Source organism: Rhinopithecus bieti, unplaced genomic scaffold (genome assembly GCF_001698545.2).
Source record: "Rhinopithecus bieti isolate Rb0 unplaced genomic scaffold, ASM169854v2 scaffold_28456, whole genome shotgun sequence".
In the NCBI taxonomy this organism is placed as follows: domain Eukaryota; kingdom Metazoa; phylum Chordata; class Mammalia; order Primates; family Cercopithecidae; genus Rhinopithecus; species Rhinopithecus bieti.
Window position 1 is genome coordinate 383,319 of NW_016812403.1, and position 23,781 is coordinate 407,099.

General features: G+C 54.2%; 1 protein-coding gene across 2 annotated transcripts in view; it reads left to right on the plus strand.

The window, feature by feature from the left end:
• Positions 1-23,677, plus strand: part of TUB (TUB bipartite transcription factor) — an 84,911-nt gene extending 61,234 nt beyond the window's left edge. Inside the window, exons 1-12 of one of the 2 annotated variants that reach the window (XM_017896374.1) lie at positions 2,626-2,747; positions 10,786-10,837; positions 11,243-11,405; positions 15,172-15,315; positions 16,482-16,649; positions 17,666-17,784; positions 18,254-18,451; positions 18,742-18,854; positions 19,786-19,903; positions 21,524-21,622; positions 21,848-22,019; positions 22,503-23,677. In XM_017896374.1, coding sequence (XP_017751863.1) covers positions 2,710-2,747; positions 10,786-10,837; positions 11,243-11,405; positions 15,172-15,315; positions 16,482-16,649; positions 17,666-17,784; positions 18,254-18,451; positions 18,742-18,854; positions 19,786-19,903; positions 21,524-21,622; positions 21,848-22,019; positions 22,503-22,636 — 1,518 coding nt within the window. In that variant the 5' untranslated portion in view covers positions 2,626-2,709 and the 3' untranslated portion in view covers positions 22,637-23,677. Of the gene's footprint in view, positions 1-2,625; positions 2,748-10,785; positions 10,838-11,242; positions 11,406-15,171; positions 15,316-16,481; positions 16,650-17,665; positions 17,785-18,253; positions 18,452-18,741; positions 18,855-19,785; positions 19,904-21,523; positions 21,623-21,847; positions 22,020-22,502 lie in introns of those variants that run through there. The other variant, XM_017896372.1, reaches the window with a different exon arrangement.
• Positions 23,678-23,781: the final 104 nt, after the last annotated feature.

The following is a 23,781-nucleotide window of genomic DNA, read 5'->3' on the forward strand; positions in this document are numbered from 1 at the left end:
GCCTAAACTGTCTATTTAATAGATTCAATTACTCCAGGCTCCTGAGACCTTCCAACTTAATTCTGATTGCTTTAAGGTGTCAGGTAATTTGGGAATAAAGGGAGGAAAACAGCTTCAAATTTTTGAAGGGAAAGTCTTTTAGACTCTAGTTGTCTCTGACATGGTAGCTACTAATTGCAACTCAGGAAGAGGTGGCCTGGAGGGCGGGGCCTCCAGGGGTCAAAGCTTCTGATCTCGAGGCAAGGTTCTGTCCTGAAGAACAGAGGCCTCTGGGCAATGCTTTGCTGCTCCGTTGCGGTCTCCAGGGTAGGGACCAATCTCTGCTGCCCTTCCTGGGAGGCCAACAAAGTCTAGGCCAAGCATCCCAGCAGGCAACAAAACAACCCTGCTTTCTGCATTCTGCACCCCACTCCCAGGTGTTTTATTTTGTCTGCTCTCTGTCCCCAGTGACAGTGATAGCTCTTGGAAGTTGATAAATAATCAAAGGTCAGACAGCATCAATGTTGTGCCAAACAGAGATGGGTCTGACTTGTCCTGAGCTCCAGAAGCCTGGAGAGAGAGGCTGTGTGTGTGTGTGTGTGTGCATACATGTGTGTAGGTGTGTGTGTGCATGTGTGTAGGGGTATGTGTGTGTGTACACTGCATGAACTGTGATAGGCCGAAAGGAGATTGAAGGTAAGTGCTGTAGACCCAGACCTTTTGTGTGTGAATGCTAGCTTCATCATTGACCAGCTGTGTGACTTTGGGCAAGATCCTTGCCTTCTCTGTGACTCAGTTCCTTTGCTGTAAAATGGGTATGATAATGGTGCCTACCTTCTAGGGTGGCTATGAGGATTAAACGAATTATAATATGTATGTAGCACCTAACACAGCTCCTGACGCCCAGCAAATCCAAATGTAGTGGTTACTGTGTTTTATAATTTTTTTTTTTTTTTGAGACGGAGCCTCGCTCTGTCGCCCAAGCTGGAGTGCAGTGGTGCGATCTTGGCTCACTGCAAGCTCTGCCTTCTGGGTTCACGCCATTCTCTTGCCTCAGCCTCCCGAGTAGCTGGGACTACAGGTGCCCGCCACCACGCCCGGCTAATTTTTTGTAGTTTTAGTAGAGACAGGGTTTCACCGGTGGTCTAGATCTCCTGACTTCGTGATCCGCCCGCCTCGACCTCCCAAAGTGCTGGGATTACAGGCGTGAGCCACTGCGCCGGGCCGTGTTTTATAGTTATTTTGGGCAAGAGAAGGCAAGGCTGAAGGGCTGGGAGAGTCCTGGGGTGGGGGTCTGGCTGTGGCCCCAGGGCAGCAGGATGAGCCCCTTCCTCAGCCCAGTTGGTTGTTCTCACATTCTCTGCGGGGCAGTCCTGACCGCCTGTTTATCATCAGAAGATCCCCGCACAACACTCTTATGGCTTGGATGGTGGGGCAGAATCCAGGATGCACATGAGGACGCCCACGGGGCGTATGGGGGCTGTGCCCCTCCGCAGACCTCTCCCTGATCACCTGCTCCACACGCAGGCCCTGGTGACCCCTCAACCTGCTGCTCCTTGCTTCTGCTCGCCCTGCTGTGGGTCCTCTACCTTCTCAGTGTGCCATGCGTTGCATTCAAGCTGGTCCCAGTCACAGCCAGGACCTCCTCAGCGCGCGCAGAGACTTTCAGATGATCTTTGTAGAGGTTTTTGCCTCCGGTTAACTGCGCCCCCTAGGAAGGGCTTTGGAGGACACCGATCACAGAACAGTTTCAGCTCCACCACTTCCTAGCTTTAAGGCCTTGGGCATCTCAGCATTCCTATTCTCTGGGTTATAGGGATAAGATATTTGTCTCTCAAGGCTACTGTGGAGATTACATATTAGAAATTTGCAAGGGCTGGGAATGCAATAGACAGTAAATGCCCCCCTTCCCTTGACGCTATAGCTTAGATGGGAGGGAGCCGCTGCTGAGGAAACACCTCCTTAACCCAAAGACAGAGGGTTACCCAGGCGCGGGTGTGGAACTCGGAGGTGGGGGTGGGGGAAGGCCAACCTCCACGCTTCGGCCCGGAGGGTCCCCCGCCTCTTCCTGCACTACTGGATTCCTCCTCCATCCGCGCCCCGGGCCGGGTCCCTGTCCCCACCAAATCCGCGCATTGGTTTCCCATCCCATAGCGGAGATAGGTAGGGCAGGTACATAGGGAGGTGTTCCAATGATCCCCGTTTCACAGAAGACGAAACTGAGGCTGGGAGGCCTGGGGACTGGCTGCAGCCCCGCCGTTAGCCGAAGGTGGGCGCTGGCGCGGTCACGTGCACGGTGCGTGGATCGCGGCGATTTCGCGGGAGGAGGCAAGGCCGCTCCGCAGGCGCTGAGCCGGCCGGGGGGTGGGGTCTCCGAGGGCGGGGCGGGGCGAGGGATAAGGGGCGGGCGGTCGGTCGGTCGCTGCCACGCAGTGCTCCCGCCTTGGCGCCAGAGGGGCGCGGGACGGTGCGGGTCGGCCTCCCCGGCCTCCACGCGCGCGCCACGCCCCGCGCACTTTCCCGCGCTTCGCCGCCGCCCGCCCGCAGGGCCAGCAGCTCGTTAGAGCCAGCAGCCCGGGCCCCTGGCGTGCAGCGGGGTCCTCGGCGGGGCCCCAGCGCCCCGTGCCAGGGGAGGATTGAGGGCGGCCCGGGAGCTGAGCAGGGTCCCCGCGCCAGCCCCACCGGGCCCCGGCCTCCAGAGCCGCAGCCACCGCCCCGCCCCCGAGAGACATGACTTCCAAGCCGCATTCCGACTGGATTCCCTACAGGTACGCGGGCGCCGGGCTGGGGCGCCCACCACCCCCGACTTGGGACGTAAGCTGGCCCGGGATACGCAGCCGGGGCGCAGGGCACCGCTGCCCTCCCCACCTATCCCAGCACTGGGGCGCGGGTTGGAGTCGCTGGTCTTTCCTCCCTCAACTTTGAGGGCCCCTGCGGACTGATCCCGCCTGCCCCGCTCCACCCGCTTATCTTCCAGGGTTGCTGGAAGGGGCCTGTGTGGGCCTTGCTGGGTCAGGCAGCACCATGTGGGCGCCTGGGGAGGGAGCCCACACTGCTCTGAGCCCACTCCTAGGCCCAGCACCCCAGTCACACGCCTGTGTTGGGTGCGCGCACACACTTACACATCTGCACGCATGCACCCACAGGACGTCCGAGCTTTAGGCCAAAGACGCTCCTGCTGGTCGGTTCGCATTCTCAAAGCATGGATCCGTGAAGACAGTTATTCTGAACCAAGAGCACACCAGTGGTCATATGGACATGCACCCGTATATTCTACACACAAGAATTCTTGGGCTCACAAAGACACATGCCTGCATATCTGTGCGTGTCCACCTGCTGTATCTGGAGAATAACTGACACCTGCTTCTCACAAGTGCTACTCAGTCCCTTTCAGACACTGAATAATCTACTTGCTAGCAGGTCTATACCTAGACACACACCAGCTCACAGTACATGGAACTGCCCTCACATGCACAAAAGCACTCAAGAATCCAGGCACACGCAGGGAAGTCCATCACCCTTTGCTGCCAGGCACTGTGGTCTATCTCAAGGATGACTGGACTTTCCCACTTGCGTGGGAAGGGGGCGGGAAGGTGGTTTCTGGGGGCCCCTCAAAGGTGCAGGCCTTTCCCTATCCACTCTACTCCATTCTCTCTATTACCAGGGAAAGGAGCTCATCGCCATGGTAGGGCCAGATTCTTGGCCACCCATTGGCTCCTTGGTTGCCATGGGCTACGGGGCTGTCTCTAGGCCTCCTAGCGGGACGTGTGTAAAAAGGGTGCTGGACTGCTAAGGCCTACTGTGTTATTGCTGACCCAGGTGCACGTGCTAGCGGACGGCAGGATCAGATCCTCAGGACCCGCCTTGTAACACAGCCTGCTCTCTGTTAGAGCCTCATACCAGTCACTGACAGAAAATAGTTCTGACAGGACTCTTCTCTGAGTCTGTCCAGACAGCGTCCCAAATAGAAACTAGCTGAAACCACCCAAGGCTTGTTAAAAGCAGATCCTTCTGAAAACAGGCACGTAGCCTGGGAACTCAGGGTTTCTCTTGAGAATTGTTACCTCTAATCTCAGCTCCTGTGGGGGTTTCAGGGGTTTCCAGGTTATTTTATGTCTCTTCCCACCACCACCAGCAACACACACACGTGCCCACATGCAAGTCACCCATAGGATCTCCTGCAGACACATGTAGTCACACTTCAGTCTCACACGGATCAGGGAGCTGTTTCCATCATGGAACCAGGGACTGGGGCTGGGCTAACTCAGGAGAGCTGCTGCCCCCGACAGACTTCCATGCTGGGGCACAGGTAGTTTCTGGAGGACCCTGGCCTTTCTTGGCACATATGGGCTGAGGACCTTCTAGAAGACAGTGCAACCCCACAGAGTGTCATCAGCCTTTTCTAGCCACGCGGCAGAGGTGCCTGGGCAGGGCCTGTGGGCTGAGTGGACTCCGGACCTGTGTGTGGGGGTCCACATGGCAGGGTGGTGGCCATGGACTGAGGAGGGTGGGAGGGGCAACACTTGTGACTGTGGAGATGATGGCATGTTTAGGATCTGGCAAACTGGAGGTGGGCCAGGCCAAGACATGGTTCTAGGAAGCTTCTCCCAGGGAGCCAGGGACTAAAGCAACTTGTAGAGAGTGTGCAGGGGTCTTAGAGAAAATCTGCCTCAAACGGAATGGCTTAAGCCTATTCCTGGGAAAGGTGGCCCAGGAAGGTAGAATTGTCTCTAGGAAATGACTCTGTTCTAGCAAGTGCCTAGGGCCCTGGCATCCTTCAAGGAGTGATTTGGCACTTGCCCCAGCCCAGGTCCAACTACTGTCTCCCCTCCACCCCCATACCTCCAATTCCTTTCCTGGGCTGCAGACTCAGCCCTGAAGCATAGAATTCTGCCTCCCTGGAAGCCTGGCCCCAAGGAGCATCTCGACACCCTTATAGCCCTGCGCTGCTTACTTTCCCCATGCCTGTCACCCCGCCTCCTCGTTCTATTGTAGAGAGGGGGGGTGTGTAGCTGGAGGCAGGCTATGTCAACAGTTGCCAGGATCCCCCCTGCCCTGCTGGGGTCTTTCTGGGCACACACTGAGCGTGGGAAAGCACTGGACTTGGGGTGTAGACTTCCGAAATGAGAGACTTGGGCTGAGAGGAGATTCAAATTGCTTCTTGCATTAACTGGGCTGCTGATTGCAGTCAAAGCCACATGCTGTCTGATCACAGAGAAAACTGGGGCAGAAGACAGACAAAGCATTTAACTTGCAGATGGGAGTGGGGGCAGGGGGTGGCACGCACGTGATTTGACTGATGTGAGGTTTCCCTAATGTCACAGCATGTCAGAACTGGTATGTGGCATTTGCTTTTGGGAGAGAGGTGTTGGCTGGCTTCTTGCTAGTTCTGCTGGTGAGGGTTTTACTCCCTCTCTAATGGTTACACCTTGCATTCCCTGGGCCCAGCTTATTTTCTTTAGAGAAATGATAGTTGGTGATAATCTTCTTACGGGTAATTTTGGCTCAGTGTATAATGATCATGGATTAATCTCACATTCTGACTTCAAAGGGAGCCATTGAGTTTATAAAGTTTAACAATTGGAATTTTTTTCTTTTGTTTCTTTCTGTTAGTACTAATAGTTTCTAATTCTGCCAGTTTCTCTTTACCTGTGTTCTTGAGGAATGTTAAATGCCCTTAGTACATTGACAGCCTTTGATAAGTTGGAAGTGGAGCAGCGAGAGTCAGGAAGGACTAAGGCCCACGGCATATTGGAGGACCATGCTGGGTGCGATTGGGGTGGCCCTGTCCTCGGTGCCCTTGTCTTCATGGTCCTGAGGCCATTGCCTGGTGTTTCTCTCACTTGGTCATGAACTAATTGAGAGCAGGGAACTTATCAGGTTCCTGGTCGTGTCCCCAGCACAGACAAGACGTACACTTCTTTGAATTAAAGTGGCATCCCCGGATAGCCTCTAGGGCTTCCTTGGCTTTCCCAGCCCCACACCTGGGTTCGAAGCACACCTGAGGGATACAGTACTCTCGCACCACCATGGGGCCTCCTGTAGCACTGCTTGAAAAGCACACTGTAGGTCACAGAAAGAGAATCTCAGGCTGGAAGAGCCCTTACAGGTCATCTAGTTCTCAGTGTGGATGCTCCCTATGACATTCCTGCCACACGGCCTCCGATCAGATGGCTGTGACTTTTAAGTTTTTCCTTAGGTTGATCCTAAGCAAGTCTCTGGGTTTCCCCTCCTCCTGGCCCTTGTTAGGATCGTCCCACCACTTCCTCACTTTGTTTTCTAGGGAGTAATGGGACTCCTGACTCCTTCAGTTCTGCTGCTAGGTTCGGCCTCCGAGGTGCCCTGGGCACTTGGACCCACCACTTCACTTCTGGCAACAGTCTTATAACAACTCCCTGATTTTCTTGTTCTTTAGAGATCACCAGCTGTGGCTCATGGTCGCATTTGCATGGCTGAGCATTAGAATCATCCATGGCACTTGCTTTTACAAAGAGAGAGAGGAGTGGGTTGATTCTGGGGGATGTTGCCCAGTAGTTCTGAATGACCGAGTCAGGGCTTAGTCCCTCCAGCCGTTTGAATGCACCTGGTAAATTTGGGAACTGCTGGCTGGAATAGAGATGGTGCATCTTGGGAGGCTGGAACTCCTGTGAGCAGTGTGGTCCTCTCCCTTCTGGAGCCACGCTGGTTCCCACTGTGTCCCAGTAAGTTGCCAGGCAACAGAAGCCACAGATCTGGACTTTCCGAGGGTCCGGCATTGGGCACAGGGTTGCAGCCAGCTGCCCTGGCGGCCTTTCCTCTCCTGACAGCCCACGTCTCTGATTTCCTGGGTCCAGCAGGGGTAGCTTCCGCTGTGACTGAGGGGAAAGAATGAGGGCAGGAAGAGGGGAGGGTGAAGTGAACGTGGGAAGTGTGTCCAGAGGGTTGGGTCTGTCCCTAGATTCCCTGACCCTTGGGCCTCTGGTTAGCGCTGGTGGAGTAGCTGGAGCGTGTAAGGTAGAGTCTACGAAGAGAGGGAGGGAAACAGGCTAGAGGATGTTGGCCGTGTGTGCTTTTCCAGGGCACCGAATTGTCCTTGTGGCCCTGCCCCCTGTTGTCAATCGTGGTTGACTACTCCGATATCTGTGGGGTGCCTTGGGGGAAGTGAGTGGATGTAGAGGGGCGGGCTCCCTCGGAGGTGAAGCTGCCGTCTTGTTGGTGCTGGCCAGAGCGGATGGATTTGTGGACGCTGAAGCCTAGGTTTCTCTGACCCTACTGAGCCAGTGGCTTTTCTGAGCCTCCCTGTTCAGGCCCCCAGCAGGAGCCGCCTGTGATGGAGGAGCCTCCAGGGTCAGCTGAAAGACCTATCCATCAGCGCCGTCTCCTGTCTGAGTCTCCTGGCGGGGCTGCAGCTGGCAGCCTGGGCTTGGCAGTTATTCCATAATTGGAGCTGAAATCATTAAAAAGCCATTACTGTCTCCTTGTGTGGTTATGGTTTAGTGCAGCTAGAACAGTGCCCATCAGAAACAGGCAGGCTGGGGAAGTGTCAGTGAGAAAGGAAGATGCCTTAGGAATGGTGCTGGGGTGGAGATGAGGAGGAAGGGCCATCTGGGTGGGGGCGGAGAAGGGAACTGGGCCTGCTGAGGAAGCTAGGGGAGCTTTTGGTTCTGCTCTTCCTGGAGACAGCCATCATGGTTGCCCTTGGTCTCCACAACAGCTGCTATTGGCTGGGGATTCTTTGTTATTCACCAGGGGGAGTTGCTGCGCACTTGTCCACTTGTCGTTAGCTAGGAACACCCACCTGGTACAAGCTCGTCACTGCTAGGTAATCGTGGTCCACTTCGTCCCCTTGCAGCTCTTCTAGAAACACTGCTTTACCAGGAGTCATGCCCACTGTCAGAGCCTCCCCATTTTAGTAAATTTAGTGTAGACCCTCCTAGCTGGGTCTTGCTCAGCCAGGCACAAGTGGCTTCTCCCCAGTGGCCACCTCCCAGCTGTGCATGCTCCTTTCCTTCTGTGTGCTTGCAAATGCCTGCCAGTGGGTGAGGTGGTAGGCGGCTCTCTAGGTACTTTGGGGATATCTGTTTCTGGAACCTCTTTTCAGAAGCCTAACGCTTGTGTTCATCCATCTTTCTCTGAAGGCCAGTGGTTAAGTCCTTTCTACCTGTAATCTTACCTAGTAATCAGTGTTACCGAAGCCTGTGGCTCTTTATCATTCTCCCCCATCAGGAAATGGAGGTAGAGGCAGAGGAGGAGAAAGGAACGTTTTCATGGAAAGCAGCCTCCTGCCTCCGGCATAACTGTGCATGGTCCATGGCAGTAGGACAGGGGCCTATGGTAGGGAAACGTGCCCCATGCATGGATGAGAGCATTAGAAGACGCTGGGCAGTGAGGCCACTATGGCTGCAAATACCTTTTGTCAGTTGAGCAGCTGCTGTGACCCAGCATTTCCGGAGGTGGCATTGCTGATGTGAGTCTCACCTCTCAGCTGGATGTCCCCTTTTCTAAATGACTCTAGATGTGAGCGTCAGCACCATGGAAGGCATCTTCTTTGTCTTGCTCAGCCAAGCCCAGGGCTGGGGATGGCCCAGGTGACTGCCCCATCCCTGCCCTCTGAAAGTGTGAGTGGCTTGCGACTACCTAGAAAGCTGTGGAATGGCCCCTCTTGCTGGCACAAAGGGAAGCCAGCACTGTCTTGTGGAGGTTGCACAGGGGCCAGGCCACTGGCTCATGACAGTGGGGTTTATAGCTGCCCTGTGCCCAGGCACAGAGCTTGGCAAATGGAGCACAGTTAGATTCCAGATCCTGTTGCTTCTGTCAGCCAGGGGCCATTGTACAGAGCTTAGACTGCATTTTTCATGTGTGTGCTGAAAGTTGTGATGCATATGCACTGCACGTGTGGCTGACCATGGGGAACACTGGTGTTCGGGTCTGACCCTTTCAAGTCCATCTGTGGGCAAATGCTTTGACTTTGCTTATTCAGTCAGGCTGTTGGCTTGAGCTGTAGAGACAGGGGAGAGTTGTAGCCTCTCAGGGCCCTGAGGCATTTTGTGCTCTGGTCCCTGAACCCTTTCTTCAGAAGTCTTCACTGCAGTCCTCCAGCCTGGGTGCATGCCTTCCGCGATGGGATGCCCACCCTTTCAGCCAGCAGGAATATTTAGAGACCTGGTTGCATCCTGTGGTCCTGGCAGTGCCTTCAGGGAGCCCCAAATGCAGCTGTGCCCTCTTAGGCAGATGGGCTGTTTCAGGAAGACCGAGGCCTAGAAGTATGGCTCTTGAGCAGTGTTTTCTCCTGTGCTCTGGCAGCTGAGGGTTTGGTGAATGAGGCTGTTCTGCACAGCCCCAGATCACAGTTGGGGCTCCTCAGGCATGCAGAGCAGCCCGTGGGTACCAGGAAAGGCCTTCCCAGCTGTCAAGTAGGCAGGACAGCTTCTAGTTAAAAACATGCATAGTCCTCATAGATGGTGGTCAAGGTGGTGGGTGGTGGGCAGCCTGTGATATGGGGACTTCCTTCTGCCCTCTGACTGGCTCCCTTGGAGATGTAAGTAGTTTAAGGCTCATGTAGGTCAATGAATGTTCCAGCTAGAAAGGGCTAGCCATCAGGAGGAGGTGAAAGTGACTTCACTTTGTCCTCAGGGTGATGTGACCTCATGTTTCCCCCTTAGACACACACTGCACTCACCTTCACACAAGCACACCCACTTCTTCACAGGTGTCTGCATGCATGTGTGCACACACACGAGATATTCACACACTTCCTTATGGCCTCGCACAAACCTAATGCACTCGGGCATGCCCGTGCAGGTACCCGCACACAGTATGGTTCTGGGGCAGCTTCAGAATAACTGGACCGTGGCCGCCTGGGGCTTCCCAGAGCTCAGATCCTCAGGCTCCAACCTCACCCCATGCAGCTGTCCACACCTTGGCCTTTGTAGCATTTGGGCCTAGGTCTCATGCATGTGTCTCTGGCCAGCCAAAAGCCAAGTGGTTTGAGTTACCAGCTCCCTACTTGTCCCCTGACTTCCTCAGAGGCACAGCCAGTCTGGGTGAGATGAGGGTCCCTGTCCCAAGACTTGTGGTGCTCAAGGATTTGATGTCCCCCGGGCTGTCTGTGCCATGTCTACAGCCTGGGAAGGACCTGGTGGCTGGTTGCTGGGCTGTACGTTGATGTGTTGTGTCCACCCTGCAGACAACTCTGTGTGGCCCAAGCCCTGTACACTGAGGGACTGGTTGGTCTCTTAGCTTCATTCTCTCAAATGAGGAGGACCCTTTTTAAGTGGGGAAGGGGAGCAGACAAAGTCAGCACTCTATTCTGCCCACTTGGAAAGCTAGGAGTTTGCTTTGAATGGATGGGGAAAGGGTCTGTCCCAGAGGACTGCAGCCTCCTCTAGAATGGTGGAAAGGAGGGGAAAGGCTGGGGCTGGTGAGATCCCAGTAGGCAGCTGGAGGGAGCAGCCCCCTGGGTTTGTCTGAAGCCTGGCCTTGGACCTGGCTTGTTGCTGGAATGCCTCTCGATAGTTTTCCTGGATCTCAGTCAGGCTTGGCCCTGCTCAGGGATCTGAGGGGAGGGTCTCATCCAGTACTTACTGGGGTGTGCTTGGGGAAACAGGGGTTCTAGCAGGATTCCAAAGTGGCAGCTCAAGCCCTTTTGGTTCAAGCTGGTTTCAAGATGGCAGGCTCTACCCTTCCTCCTTCTACCATGTGGGCTCACTGAGCCCCAGAAGCCATGATGGGATGGGTTTAAAGAGCCCAGATATGCTGGGGTTGGGCTCTGGGATATATCCTGGCACCTCATGGGCAAGCCCTGAAAACCCCTCTTTCCCTCTGCAGTGTCTTAGATGATGAGGGCAGAAACCTGAGGCAGCAGAAGCTTGATCGGCAGGTGAGTAGGCCTGGGGCTGGGTGGAAGGGAAGAGTCTGGGCTGGGATCTCCGAGGGCAGAGGGGCAGGGCTGTCCATCTTCCCTGGATGATCCCGTCTGACTGGGGAATGGGATTCCCATGTGGAAGAAGAGAGGTGCACTCTCCCAGCTCAGCACTAACCCTGCGCGGCACATGGGGTTCTACCCCTCAGGCAGCTGGGTGACTGCAGTTGGAGAGCTGCCTGTGCTGTGATCCTGTCAAGGCAGCCACCTGGGCCCTGTTTTGCCTCCTTTTCCTGGACCCCAAGTCTTGGGGTTCCAAGGACATGGGGCCTTGGCCCAAAGTGGGCTGTGGACCCGCTGAGAACTGGGAGCCCTTCCTTCCTGGTGGAGGCAGTGGGTCAGCCAAGCTCTCTGCCTCCATAGCGGGCCCTGCTGGAGCAGAAGCAGAAGAAGAAGCGCCAGGAGCCCCTGATGGTGCAGGCCAATGCAGATGGGCGGCCCCGGAGCCGGCGGGCCCGGCAGTCGGAGGAGCAAGCCCCCCTGGTAGAGTCCTACCTCAGCAGCAGTGGCAGCACCAGCTACCAAGGTATACCTTGCCTGCCGCCCCACATCCTGTCACTGCTTCGGGGAGCCCCTCACTTCCTGCCCACCGTGTGGGGCTGGACCTGATGGGGGATGCCCAGGCTGTGTGTGGCTTCTAGCCCAGGCAGACAACTGAGTAGGGAGGGCAGAGGGAAGGTGGACCTGTAGCTTTGGGCGCCTGCATATGCTCCAGCTGTCACCTCCTGAATCAGGCACTGAGGCCAGAAGGCTAAACCTTTAATGAAGCCAGGAGTTCAGAAGTCCAAGTTTTGATCTGGAGCATTTCAGTGAGTGCAGGAGGCAGCTTCTAAGAGTAGATGACCTGCTCCACCAGTATTCTGCATCCTGAGAGGAATGCATCTCACTGTCCTGCCCCATACCAACCAGTGTCTCAACACAAACACCTGTTTCCTTCCCTCTCTGCACCGTGTCTGCCTGGCTTCTGACTTGCAGATCCCTGTCTCTGGCTCACAACTCCTTAAGAGCTGTAGTGACCTGGAGCCTCCAGCTCCCATCCTTAAATGTTCCAGGTCTCGGCAGAGCCCAGATGGGAGAAATTCTCTGCAGCTCATCCTGGAGAGAGAATGGCTTCAGCACATCTCTGCTCTCAGGACCCTCCTTCCTGCTTGGGTTAGGTTAAGAGTAGGCTAGGCCAGACGGAGGGTTGGGCTCTCTGAGCTTGAACGGAGGACTCAGACTCAGTCTCCACTGCCCCCTGCTGGTGCTACTAATCCAGGCTGCTACTTCACCAAATAGTAATTCTAAGAAGGTTGCAGGCATCTGGCTTTTTGGGTTAGGAAGAACCTTAGCAGTCGTGGTGCTCCCCTCCTTCAGTGGCTTCTTTATGACCTGGAGCCTCCAGATACATGGAACTACTGGTAGTTGCCTCACCTCAGGGCTTTTTCATCTAACTGCTGGCCCCATACCCTGCCTCGCAGTGTTCCAGGTTCTTCTCTGGGTTCCACTGACCCATAGCTCCCTGAGCCCTTTGCACACTGGAGGGCAGCAGTTGAGTCTCATTTGCCTGGTGCCCATTTTGTGGCTGGGCACATCATACAGGCTCGGTCCCCTCTGTGCACGTGTATCCTCCGAGGAATCCCACTCTGTTTCTTCTAATAAAGGCTGGCTGTGCATCTGCCGGTGGCTAAGTACAGTGCTAGAGGCTTTACCTGCATTATCTCATTTCATCCTCACAGGAACGCATTATCCCCACATAATCAGTAAGGACGTGAGCTCGGAGGGGCTCAGTGACCTGCTCATAGTACTCTGCTAGTGAGCAGCAGGGCTAGACTTTGAACCCAGACCTAACAGACGCCAAATGGTCTCTCCTCCATATTCTGTTGCCTCCCTGATGGAAAGCTCCTTCATGCTAATTCCCGTGTGTGTGTCAGTTCAGCACCCTGACCATACCTGGTATGTCTGTACTCTACTTGAGAGGCCTTCAGAAAAGGGAAACAAGGACCTCAGCCCAGCTGTCTCAGAGGCAGCCCCAGCTGGTCCTCACAGAGCTGGCCCCAGCCCCACCCTTTGCTGGCAGCCACCTCCTCCACTTCCTTTGTGAGTGCCATCCCAAGAGTGGTAGTGGTACCCTGCCAGGAAGGCGGCCACTGTTCTGGGTCATATGGCGCGTGGCCTGTGGCTGTGTGGCATCACAGCCCCAGCTCTGCCAAGCCTGGCAGCTGGGTGAGTGAGGCTGCATATAGAATGGGGGCCTGCACCCAGGATTGTGGGCCCTGCCAATTTGTGCCAGAGGCCAACATCATGAGAGGTCATTGATGTGCAGTCATTTTGGCAGGTATTTCTTGGCAGCTGTGTTCCAGATGATGCCAGGTCATCAGAAAGACTGTGGTACAAGTAGCACCTCTGGCATAAGTGCAGGACTGAACTCAAAAGACAGTTTCTGCGCCAGGTGGCTCACGCCTGTAATCCCAACACTTTGGGAGGCCAAGGCAGGAGGATCACTTGAGGGCAGAAGTTCAGGACCAGCCTGGGTAACATAGTGAGACCCCATCTTTAAAAAAAAATTAGCAGGGTGTGGTGGCATGCGCCTGTATTCCCAGCTACATAGGAGGATCACTTGAGCCCAGGAGTTCGAGACTGCAGTAAGCTATGATCGTGCCACTGCAATCCAGCAAGAAAAAAAAGAGAAAAAGATAGTTTCTGGTTGTGCCACTACCAGTTACCTGCTCACTTGTGACTGGGACAAGCCATTTACCCTCTCTGGATTTGTTTCCTCCCTTATAAAATGGGGAGAGTTCTCTGTCTTAGGGCTTTGGTACTCGAAGGAGCCATGGTGTGTTCCAAGGTCCAAAATCAGCTGATTGCTATTCCCTGCTGACATGCCAGACGGCTGGGCCTCCACCTTTTTCACAGAGGACATATGAACATGTGACATTTGACTTCTGGGAGGTGCCTACTGCTTCTCTGGGGGCCCAGTCTTTGTCCAGGTCCAAATGGTGGACAAAGCTCTTGGGAGGCTGCTGCACATGTGGGTGGCCTACCCGGGAACTGGTGTTTCGAAGGCCACTCCCACCCACCTACAGCATTAGCTGCCTGCCTCTCTGCCCTCTGCTGACTACAGGCGTCAAATATAGGGGATCATTCCAAGAGGAAAAGGAAGGAGTTTGATATACATCAGAGCTCAGAGTTTATCCTGGTTTTTGACCTGCTAGGTATACTCATTCATGTTACACATTCATTCATTTCTTAAATATTTATTGAGGTTTGTGTCAGGCTCTGGATTGGAGGCTGTAGGTCCCGAGTGAGCACGTATGGGTGTGGTCCCTGCTTTCATGGACCTTACAGTCTAGGTGGAGAGACAATGTTAAACAGACCGTCACGGGTGTGCTTTGTGGAAGGAAGCCAAATTCTGTGAATAGATGACAACACCTGCGCTGACTAGGGAGGTAGGCACAGCTTCCCTCGGGAGGTGACATCCAAGCTGAAATCTGCAGGATGAGTAGGAGCTGATCACTGAGGGTGGCGAGGGGGAAGGCAGTGCAGGCAGCAGGAGCAAGGGCCCTGTGGCAAAAGGGAGTGCAGTGCATGTGAGGCACCAGACCAGCCTGGTGTGGCTGCAACTCTTGGTGCCCCAGAGGTGGGGAGTATGTGTTTAGACCTAGGGGAAGAGAGAGAATGTTGGCCTTCATCTTAAGAGCAATCAGAAACCATTCAAGGATTTTGAGCAGATTGGGGTTCTGCAGTATGGAGAATTTGGAGGCCACCAGCTGGAACCCTTCTGAAACCTCACTGTTGGTGCTTGTAGCTTCTTGTATCCCAGAGTTGTTCTAAGCACTCCTATACCCCAGCCTCCCATGGGCTCATCCCTGCAGAGCCCCCTCATAGGCTCCCTGGAGTGCTTGCTCTGGTTGTGGTCTCTTCCAGAAGATGCAGCCTTTGTTCCTTCTTCACCATCTTCAGGGGCCATATCTTCTTGGACATTCTCCCTGCCTCTGTTCAGGCTCAGTACGGTTTGGTGGCCCAGAACTTTGAGTGCTTAGTTTGTTGGCTGATCACAGGTGTTGGTCTGGCTGTTGACTTGATCACACTGGGCTGGGGGTGCCACCTCCTTCCAGCTGGGCCTGCCCTGGAATCTTTGCCTAGTAGAGATGAGTGGGCCTGATTCTGTGGGCTGTGGAAGTGGTACAGGGGCCCTGGTGGGACTCAGGGTGTGGTTGAAAATGCTGTGCTGGGGACTGTGTTCAGGTGGGAGCTCTGGTCTCACCCAGTGCCTGTTTCTCTCTCTCGGTCTGGGGATGTTTCCTGAGCAGTTCAAGAGGCCGACTCACTCGCCAGTGTGCAGCTGGGAGCCACACGCCCAACAGCACCAGCTTCAGCCAAGAGAACCAAGGCAGCAGCCACAGCAGGGGGCCAGGGTGGCGCCGCTAGGAAGGAGAAGAAGGGAAAGCACAAAGGTCAGCTCGCATTCTCTACAGCCCTCCCCAGCAGGCTTGGACTCCACTGTAGGGCTGGGGGAGGTTTGTCCTCCTGACTTGGAGGGGAGGGATAGGATGAAGAGCCTCAGGGAAGACACAGACTGCCACTTGGGGCACCCCCCCAGGTGGCTCATAGGCCTCACCTAGCTTGGGAGGTACCCGGGCTGCCTCTGGGTATGGGCATGCCCACCACACTGCCAGGAAGTGAAGTCCTACTCAGCTGTGGCCCATCCTTGTGCAGCCCTTGCTGTCAGCTCTTCATGTAACGTGGACTTCCCTTGACTGTAGTCCAGGTTCCATCCTCTGGACCACAGACCAGCCTGTTCCCTCTGCTCCTCTTTCTCCAGAAAAGACCCCTAAAGATTAAGGACAGTGATGGTGGCACCTGCCCCAGGTCCTGTCTCTTGGCTACACACCCCATTTCCTCAACTTTTGTTCATGGACAGTGGTTTCCAGGCCACCGCATCTTGGTTGGACAGTGATGTGTCAGGGGCCATGGGCTTCTGGAGCTGACCGAGCACTCTGGGCATAGCTCAGCAGGCGGGCAGGGTGGTTGCCACCTGTATGGGTCAGGTCTTGCTTCTGTTACTGAAGCTCTGTGGTAAGAGGTAGGAAGGCTGACGTGGGATGGGAGATGCTCCACTTGGGAAGGCGAGTGTATGCCAATTGCAATCTTTTTCAAGGGGCCCATGCTTCTAATGATGTATGTGAGTTACTGCATGTGTGTATGTGTGTATATTTGTGAAAGAAAACAGCAGCATTGATCACTTGTAGCTGGCCGTGTCCATGAATGATTGCTGGCCTTGGCTGTGGTCTGGATCAATCCTTGTTCTCCATCTTGTTTTTTCCACTGTGCAGTTGGTTTTGTAGATGGCTGCCATCTGCTTTAAGGATGCGAGATATTGTAAACCAACCCTCAGCAATTAATTTGGGGGAAGAGCAGAAGAAATGAAGCCCACATGCCTTAGTAGCTTACCAGTTGTTAACAGATTGCCTCAATCATTAGTTTTATAAAAATCAGTCTTGCAAATAAAGTTTTGCAGAGGGTCTCCCCACTCTTCCCTCATCCCCTTCACGGACATCTGAGAATCCAGGCCCTCCTCTCCTCCTCCTGGATGTAACTCAGGAGTGTCCGTGGCCTGCAGGCACCAGCGGGCCAGCAACACTGGCAGAAGACAAGTCTGAGGCCCAAGACCCAGTGCAAATCCTGACTGTGGGCCAGTCAGACCACGCCCAGGACGCAGGGGAGACGGCAGCTGGTGGGGGCGAACGGCCCGGCGGGCAGGATCTCCGTGCCACGATGCAGAGGAAGGGTGAGCCCCATGGGGGCCCAGTGATACCCCCAAAACTTAGTCCCAGGTTCTCAGATGTACCTTTCTCCAGGAGCATGGCCTTCCTGTGTCCAAGTCCCTCCCTGGCCATGGTGGGTGGGGGTGGGGCACACTTTGGAGACATATGAGAACCTCTTAGGCAGGGCGCCTGATAACGCCCCAGTGGGGCCCAGATTTGGGGCAGATTTCATTTTCCTTTTGCTCCTTAGATAAAGCTCCTTTTGCAAGAAGTTTCCTATATGTCTGCTAAGCTAGTGGGAGCAGGGCCACGATACCAAGAGGCGGGGTAGATCCTCCCTGGAAACCTTCTGTTCAGTTTTCCCATCACAAGCCCTGCCTTAGGGAGCCCCTGGTGCAGGGTGGCAGAGGGAAGAAGTCTGGCAGCACCACACACATTGTGAGGAATCTAATCAAGGATGGCTTCCTGTACAAAGGACTTGGAGACAACTTGGGGATGGGGATGGCATTCCCGGGGAACGGCGGGCGGGAGGACAGCTAAGATAGAAGCTCAGGGCAAAGATGAGGGGTTAGTGGGTCCCCTCTACATTGGGCTGAGGAAGGAGCTGAGGCCTGTTCCCTGGCGGATTCCGTGGCCTATGCCAGCCAAGGCCTCTAATAGGCCTGAGGTCAGAAATGGAGGTTCTCAGTTCAAGGTGAGCTCAGTGCAGGCCTTGATACACAAGAGGCAGTGGCAGGGTGGCTGCTAGGAAGCGGGGTAATGTAGGGACTGAGCTGAAACTGGGTGGTGGGGACATATCCTGAGGATTGTGGCCAGCCCCGGCTCATGTGTGCACCTGAGAGAATGTCCTTGTATATCTGGACATGTGTGGGAATGTATGTGTGAATGTGAGTCTACACGTGTACATATGGCTGTGTAAGAGTATGTGCGTAAGTGTGGGTATAGGTGAGTCAGTGTCTGAACATATGTGACCATGTGTATTTCAGGGGCAGGGTAGACTTCTCCTCATTCATCCCTTCTTATTCTCTCCTTGGCCCAGGCATCTCCAGCAGCATGAGCTTTGAAGAGGATGAGGAGGATGAGGAGAACAGCTCCAGCTCCTCCCAGCTAAATAGTAACACCCGCCCCAGCTCTGCAACTAGCAGGAAGTCCGTCAGGGTGAGTGAGTGAGTCTGCATCCACAGCAGTTTTTGAAGGACTGCTCACCAGAATTAGAGGTGGGGCACGTGTGAAGAGATGATGGGGAGCTAGCTTTCTTGGGGTTGGGGCTGGACTCATACACCTTTTAGGAGCTTCTCTGCTGGCCTCTTACATCCCTCCACCTTGCCTCCTAACCTCTTCAGCCAGGCCAGCAGGGTGATGTGTAGGGGTAGCTGCAGTTGGACAAGATGACCTCTGAGGACCTCCCATATCTCCCATCTCCACCTCTAGGAACTGTTGAGAAGAGGGCAGGACTGGGAAGATGGGAGGATAGCTCCTGACCCCAGGCCCAGGCTGGCCAGGCCCCCATCCCAGGATCCTTCCCTCTCTCCCACCACCATATTAGGAGGCAGATTTGGATCCCAGATCACCAACTTGGGCTGCTTAGGGTCCTTGGGACTCAGGCGCCTGTTCTCTGTCCCCATAGGAGGCAGCCTCAGCCCCTAGCCCAACAGCTCCAGAGCAACCAGTGGATGTCGAGGTCCAGGATCTTGAGGAGTTTGCACTGAGGCCAGCCCCCCAGGGTATCACCATCAAATGCCGCATCACTCGGGACAAGAAAGGGATGGACAGGGGCATGTACCCCACTTACTTTCTGCACATGGACCGTGAGGACGGGAAGAAGGTAAGGTTGGTCTGGGCATGTTATCATCTAGGCTTTTCAGCCCTTTGAAGTCCTAGGGGCTAAAATGTGACTGGAAATCTCATATCTACCACTGACCTCTCAGTTCCTCAAAGAAACTGCCTTCGTGTCTGGTCAGTGCATATCTTTGTGTTTTCCAGTGCATTTGTGTGTGTGCACATATGTGCGTTTGGGAGCTGAAGCAAGGGAGAGACAGTCTGTGTGAGTGGCTCTCATGACTGTGTGCAGACCAGAGGCTGAGTCTGGAATATGACCTCGTTCCACTCCCCAAGGTGTTCCTCCTGGCGGGAAGGAAGAGAAAGAAGAGTAAAACTTCCAATTACCTCATCTCTGTGGACCCAACAGACTTGTCTCGAGGAGGGGACAGCTACATCGGGAAACTGCGGTACTAGCATTCCCCCAGGAAGCAGGCGGGAGTGGGAGGGAAGGGCAGGGGCAGGCTCTCTGTAGAGGGCCTGAATCTCCCTGAAGGAGATCTAGGCCAGGGATGGATACTCTCCCAGGATCCTCTCTGATCATCACACCCAACTGGAGGTCTATGTCTATGCCAGCCTAGAGCCAGACTTGGAGATGGGCCTCACACACCCGACCCCAAGCTGTTCCCAGGAGGTGGGTGCAGGTCCACTGAGAGTGATGGATCCAACCCCAGGATGTCACTGATAATGCAGGCCACCATGGAAGAGCTGCCTTGGCTCCATAGTCAATGCCAAGGGACAGGGCTAAGAGTAAGCTCTTGAGGGAAGAGACACACAGCAGTCTTGGGGGTGGGGAGCAGTGGGGAAGGGGCAGGAAGACTCTGAGCCTAGGCCTCTAAGGGGGGGTGGTGGGGAGGTAGGGTTTGCTGAGGAACAGAGTACCAGATTTGGGGAGCATAAATGAACATGAGAGGTCAGGAGCTAAAGCTGGAGATGGGGCTGGACTGACACTTAGGCTGGCTGTGACAGGGGAGATCTCATCCTCTCTCCATGGGTACTAAGCCTCTTCCACTGTCTTATCAGATGCCATTCTGTTTGCTCACCTCCCATGAGGAGAACTCCCATGTTCCCCCAGATAAATCTTCTGAAGAATCCTGATTTACCTCCCCGAATTGCTCTCACCGAACTGAAATGCACTTTGAGTCAACTCAGAGCAAGTCCAGGCCTTCTGCCCACGAAGTGTCTTCAAAGACGTGGATTCAGTGAGCAGTGTGCCTCCCTGGGCCTGCTGCTGGCCCAGTCCAGAATGTTTTGCAGGCTCCTCATAGAACAGACGATGAGCTGTTCCCTGCTCTGGGGCAGAGGGTGCATGACTGTATACCAATTGTGCCTTTATTTCAGGTCCAACTTGATGGGCACCAAGTTCACTGTTTATGACAATGGAGTCAACCCTCAGAAGGCCTCATCCTCCACTTTGGAAAGTGGAACCTTACGTCAGGAGCTGGCAGCTGTGTGCTATGTGAGTCCTAGGTTCGGGGGTCTCTGATTTCCAAGGTAGATATGAAACCCAAGACTTGTTGCCTGATCTAGGGCCTATCCCATCCATCTTAGTGGGCAGACAAGGCTGTGTGGAGAAGGGCTGTCCTCTGTGGAGTGATCCTGGCCTAGGACAGGGGCTGTCTCCTCCTGACTTCAGAGCTGACACCACAGCCGGCCATCTACTTGGGGAGCTCAGAAAACCAGGCCTGGCTCTCTGCAGTCCAGGCCAGGAGTCTCTTAGACAGAAGGAGATGGTAGGCCTGGGTTCTTGTCTGTGCATTTCCCAGATCATCACTCTGGCATGCCAGGTTCTACATGGATTACAGGGCTCTCTGTCATCTCACTGAATGTTCAACCTAAGAGGTAGATCCTATTTTCTTTATAGATGATGAAACTGAAGCTCAGCTGCAGCAACGTCACACAGCTCAAAAATGACCAAACTGGTATATAAATATAGAGGATTACTCTACCTCTTTGAACCTGTTTCTTCATTTTAAAAATGAGGGGTGGGTATCTCATCACCCTGGGCATGGGCACTTCTTGGAGGCCATCAGTAATCCACAGCTACTTTGTATGATCCTTTGGTGCCACCTGCTGACCAGTTTTGGGGAGGCAGCCTGAGTCTTCAAGTTCTTACTGAGCTCCAACTATGCATACTGTTTGAGGCACTAAGGATATAGTAATGAACAGACATAAATGTATACCTTTATGGGACTCAAAGCCCTAGTAGGGAAGACAAGCTATGAAACAGATCTATCAGTGAAGTAAGTATGTTCTTTAAAAACGCTAAGAAGAAAAAGTAGGGGAGGAGGGATAGGAAATCTCAAGGTATGTGTGAGATTTTCAGAATGGCAGGGAGGGCCTCACTGAGGTAGCTCTTGAGTAAAGACCAGAAGGAAGTGAAAAACAGCAGTGTACATGTCTAGGGGACACAGTGAGGGCAAAAGTCCTGAATGCCTGGTATGAAGAAGGAATGGAGTAGACACCAGGGAGTAAATGGTGAGGAGAGTAAGGTCATGGGACCACGTGCAGGTAAAGTCACATCTCCAGCTTTTACTCAGAGTGAGCTGGGGAGCCACTGGAGGGTTTTGAGCAGAGGAGAAAGATCATTTAACTTAACGTGCCTGAGCACTGGCTGGTGTGTTGAGAACAGATGGTGGGAAAGGAGGAATAGGAGGGCCAAGAACAGAAACCAGGAGTCCAGGTAAAGGCTGTACAATGATCTTGGTGAGAGAAGCTAGTGGTAGAAAGTGGTGGAGTTCTGGGTATAATTGGAAGGTAGAGCTGATAGAAACTCCTGATGGATTAGAAGTAGGATGTGGAAGACAGGACTTTGAGTGTGACCAAGTAGTTTGCCGCAGTGAATGGAAGAATTGCATTGCCGTGAGCAGAAGCAAGGATGACGCATAAGAGGAGCTAGTTCTGGCAGAGTAGAGACCCAGGAGCTCAGTTCTGGCCATGTTAGGTTTAGAGAGATGCGTGTTAGACTTCGGAGTGGAGATGGTGGGAACTAGCTCTTCATTTTTATTCCCGTCCCCCCTACCTTCTCCAGTAGGTAAATAGATGCCTCAGGTGGCCAGTGTTGCATTCTTTTTCCCAGGAGACAAACGTCTTAGGCTTCAAGGGGCCTCGGAAGATGAGCGTGATTGTTCCAGGAATGAACATGGTTCATGAGAGAGTCTCTATCCGCCCCCGCAACGTGAGTCTCTACCCTTCACTCCCCTCTTTCCCCATCATCCTAGTCTCTGCATGAGCTTCTAAGGGCAGAACTCCAGCTGATGTGTATATGTGGAGGGGATACCATATGAGAAAGCCCTGTAGGTCTAGGGAAATCTAAGGACCCCCATTCCTGGGATAGATCCCTCTTTGGGGTGGTCATGGTGCCAAAGGCCTGGGCCTGGCTCAGGTGAGGCTGCCCTCCCAGGAGCATGAGACACTGCTAGCACGCTGGCAGAATAAGAACACGGAGAGTATCATCGAGCTGCAAAACAAGACACCTGTCTGGAATGATGACACACAGTCCTATGTACTCAACTTCCATGGGCGCGTCACACAGGCCTCTGTGAAGAACTTCCAGATCATCCATGGCAATGACCGTGAGTGTTTCTGTCCCTACTCATTATGGTCCGTAGGATACCCAAGGCCCTTAGCATAGGGTTCAGCCCACCTAGCACTGCCTACACTGGTTAGAGTTTAAGAATGTGAGCTATACAGCTTAGGTTAGATGTATAGAACTTTCTAACCCTAATGACTGGGAGGTCCTGGAAGAACCGTCTTTGCAGCCCTGGTCCTAGATTCTGTGTATTCAGCAGAGTCTCAGGCGTGGGAACACCCCTTAAAAGGACTTTTCCTCTTCTCTGTCCCCTGGTGTTCACATGCATCTTTCTTCTTTGCCATCTGCTACCTCTTTGCTGCCACTTCTCCCAACTGGCCTTTGTTTTACTTCCTTTGTGATTCCCCTGGCATCTCCGCTTCTCACTTTTTCTTCCCTCATGTGGTTTGGGTGTCCGTCTATCCTTCCCTGGCTCTACCATTCCTGCCCTGTCCTTTTCTCTGTCTGTGCCTGTGCTTGGCCCCAGCGGACTACATCGTGATGCAGTTTGGCCGGGTAGCAGAGGATGTGTTCACCATGGATTACAACTACCCGCTGTGTGCGCTGCAGGCCTTTGCCATTGCCCTGTCCAGCTTCGACAGCAAGCTGGCGTGTGAGTAGAGGCCTCTTCGTGCCCTTTGGGGTTGCCCAGCCTGGAGCGGAGCTTGCCTGCCTGCCTGTGGAGACAGCCCTGCCTACCCTCTGTATATAGGCCTTCTGCCAGATGAAGCTTTGGCCCTCAGTGGGCTCCCTGGCCCAGCCAGCCAGGAACTGACTCCTTTGCCTCTGCTGCTGAGGCAGGGGAGGAGTAGTGGAGAGCGGATGGGTGGGTGTGAAGGGATGAAAATAATTCTTTCCGTGCCCCGAGATCACACACTCCCACCCTTGGGGTAGTAGTGTGTCGTAGTCGTGCTTACCAAGCTGAATAACCTCTTCAGCTGGGAAGGCCAGAAGAGGCATTAGAGGGAGAGGAAGCACAATGCAGGGCTGCTGTGGCCCAGTCATCCGCTCAGGCAAGGAGTCAAATGGCATCGGGTACTTCAGCAGGTAGGGGCACAGTGAGTGTGTGTATGTATGAAGGCCACGTCAACTTTATGTAGCAAAGGGCTTGGTGGCCAAGCCTGGCCCTTAAACAACTGCAGAAAGCCCTTCAACTAAAGAAGGCCTCACCCAACCCTGAGAGAAGTTGGGAGGGTGGTGGGAACAAGTAAGTGGCAGGACCCTGTCAGGATTGCAGGTGCCTGGCTGGCTGTGGCTATGGGAATCAGCTGGTGGCTAGGGTTCTAGCGCATTTGATTTCTTCAGGTTTGCTGCGTCTCACAGAAGGCAGGTAGGAACCTAGCTGTCTTAGTGGAGGGGCCCTGCAGGACACAAGCTCAGCATGCAGAAGTGCATGAACGGGGTCCCTGGATCAGGGTTGTTCTGGGAGTTCTCTCAGCTGCCCCAGGAGCTCTCTGCTGAGCAGCCCAGCACAACCCCCAGGAAATACAGATGCGGTCCAGGTCACCAGCTGACTGCACACAGCTAGGCATGCCTGGGGATCCTGCTGCCAGAGAACCATTCTCAGGCCATGGCATGCTCCTTGAAGAATTCTCTTTCTCTCTCTCTTGACCCAACTCTCTGTCTCTCTCGACCCAACTAACTCTCTCTCTCTCCTCTCTCTCTCTCTCTCTCTTCTCTCTCTCTTTCTCTCCTCTCTCTCTCTCTCCTCTCTCTCTCTCTCTCTCTCTCTCTCTCCCCCTCTCTCTCTCTCTCTTTCTCTCTCT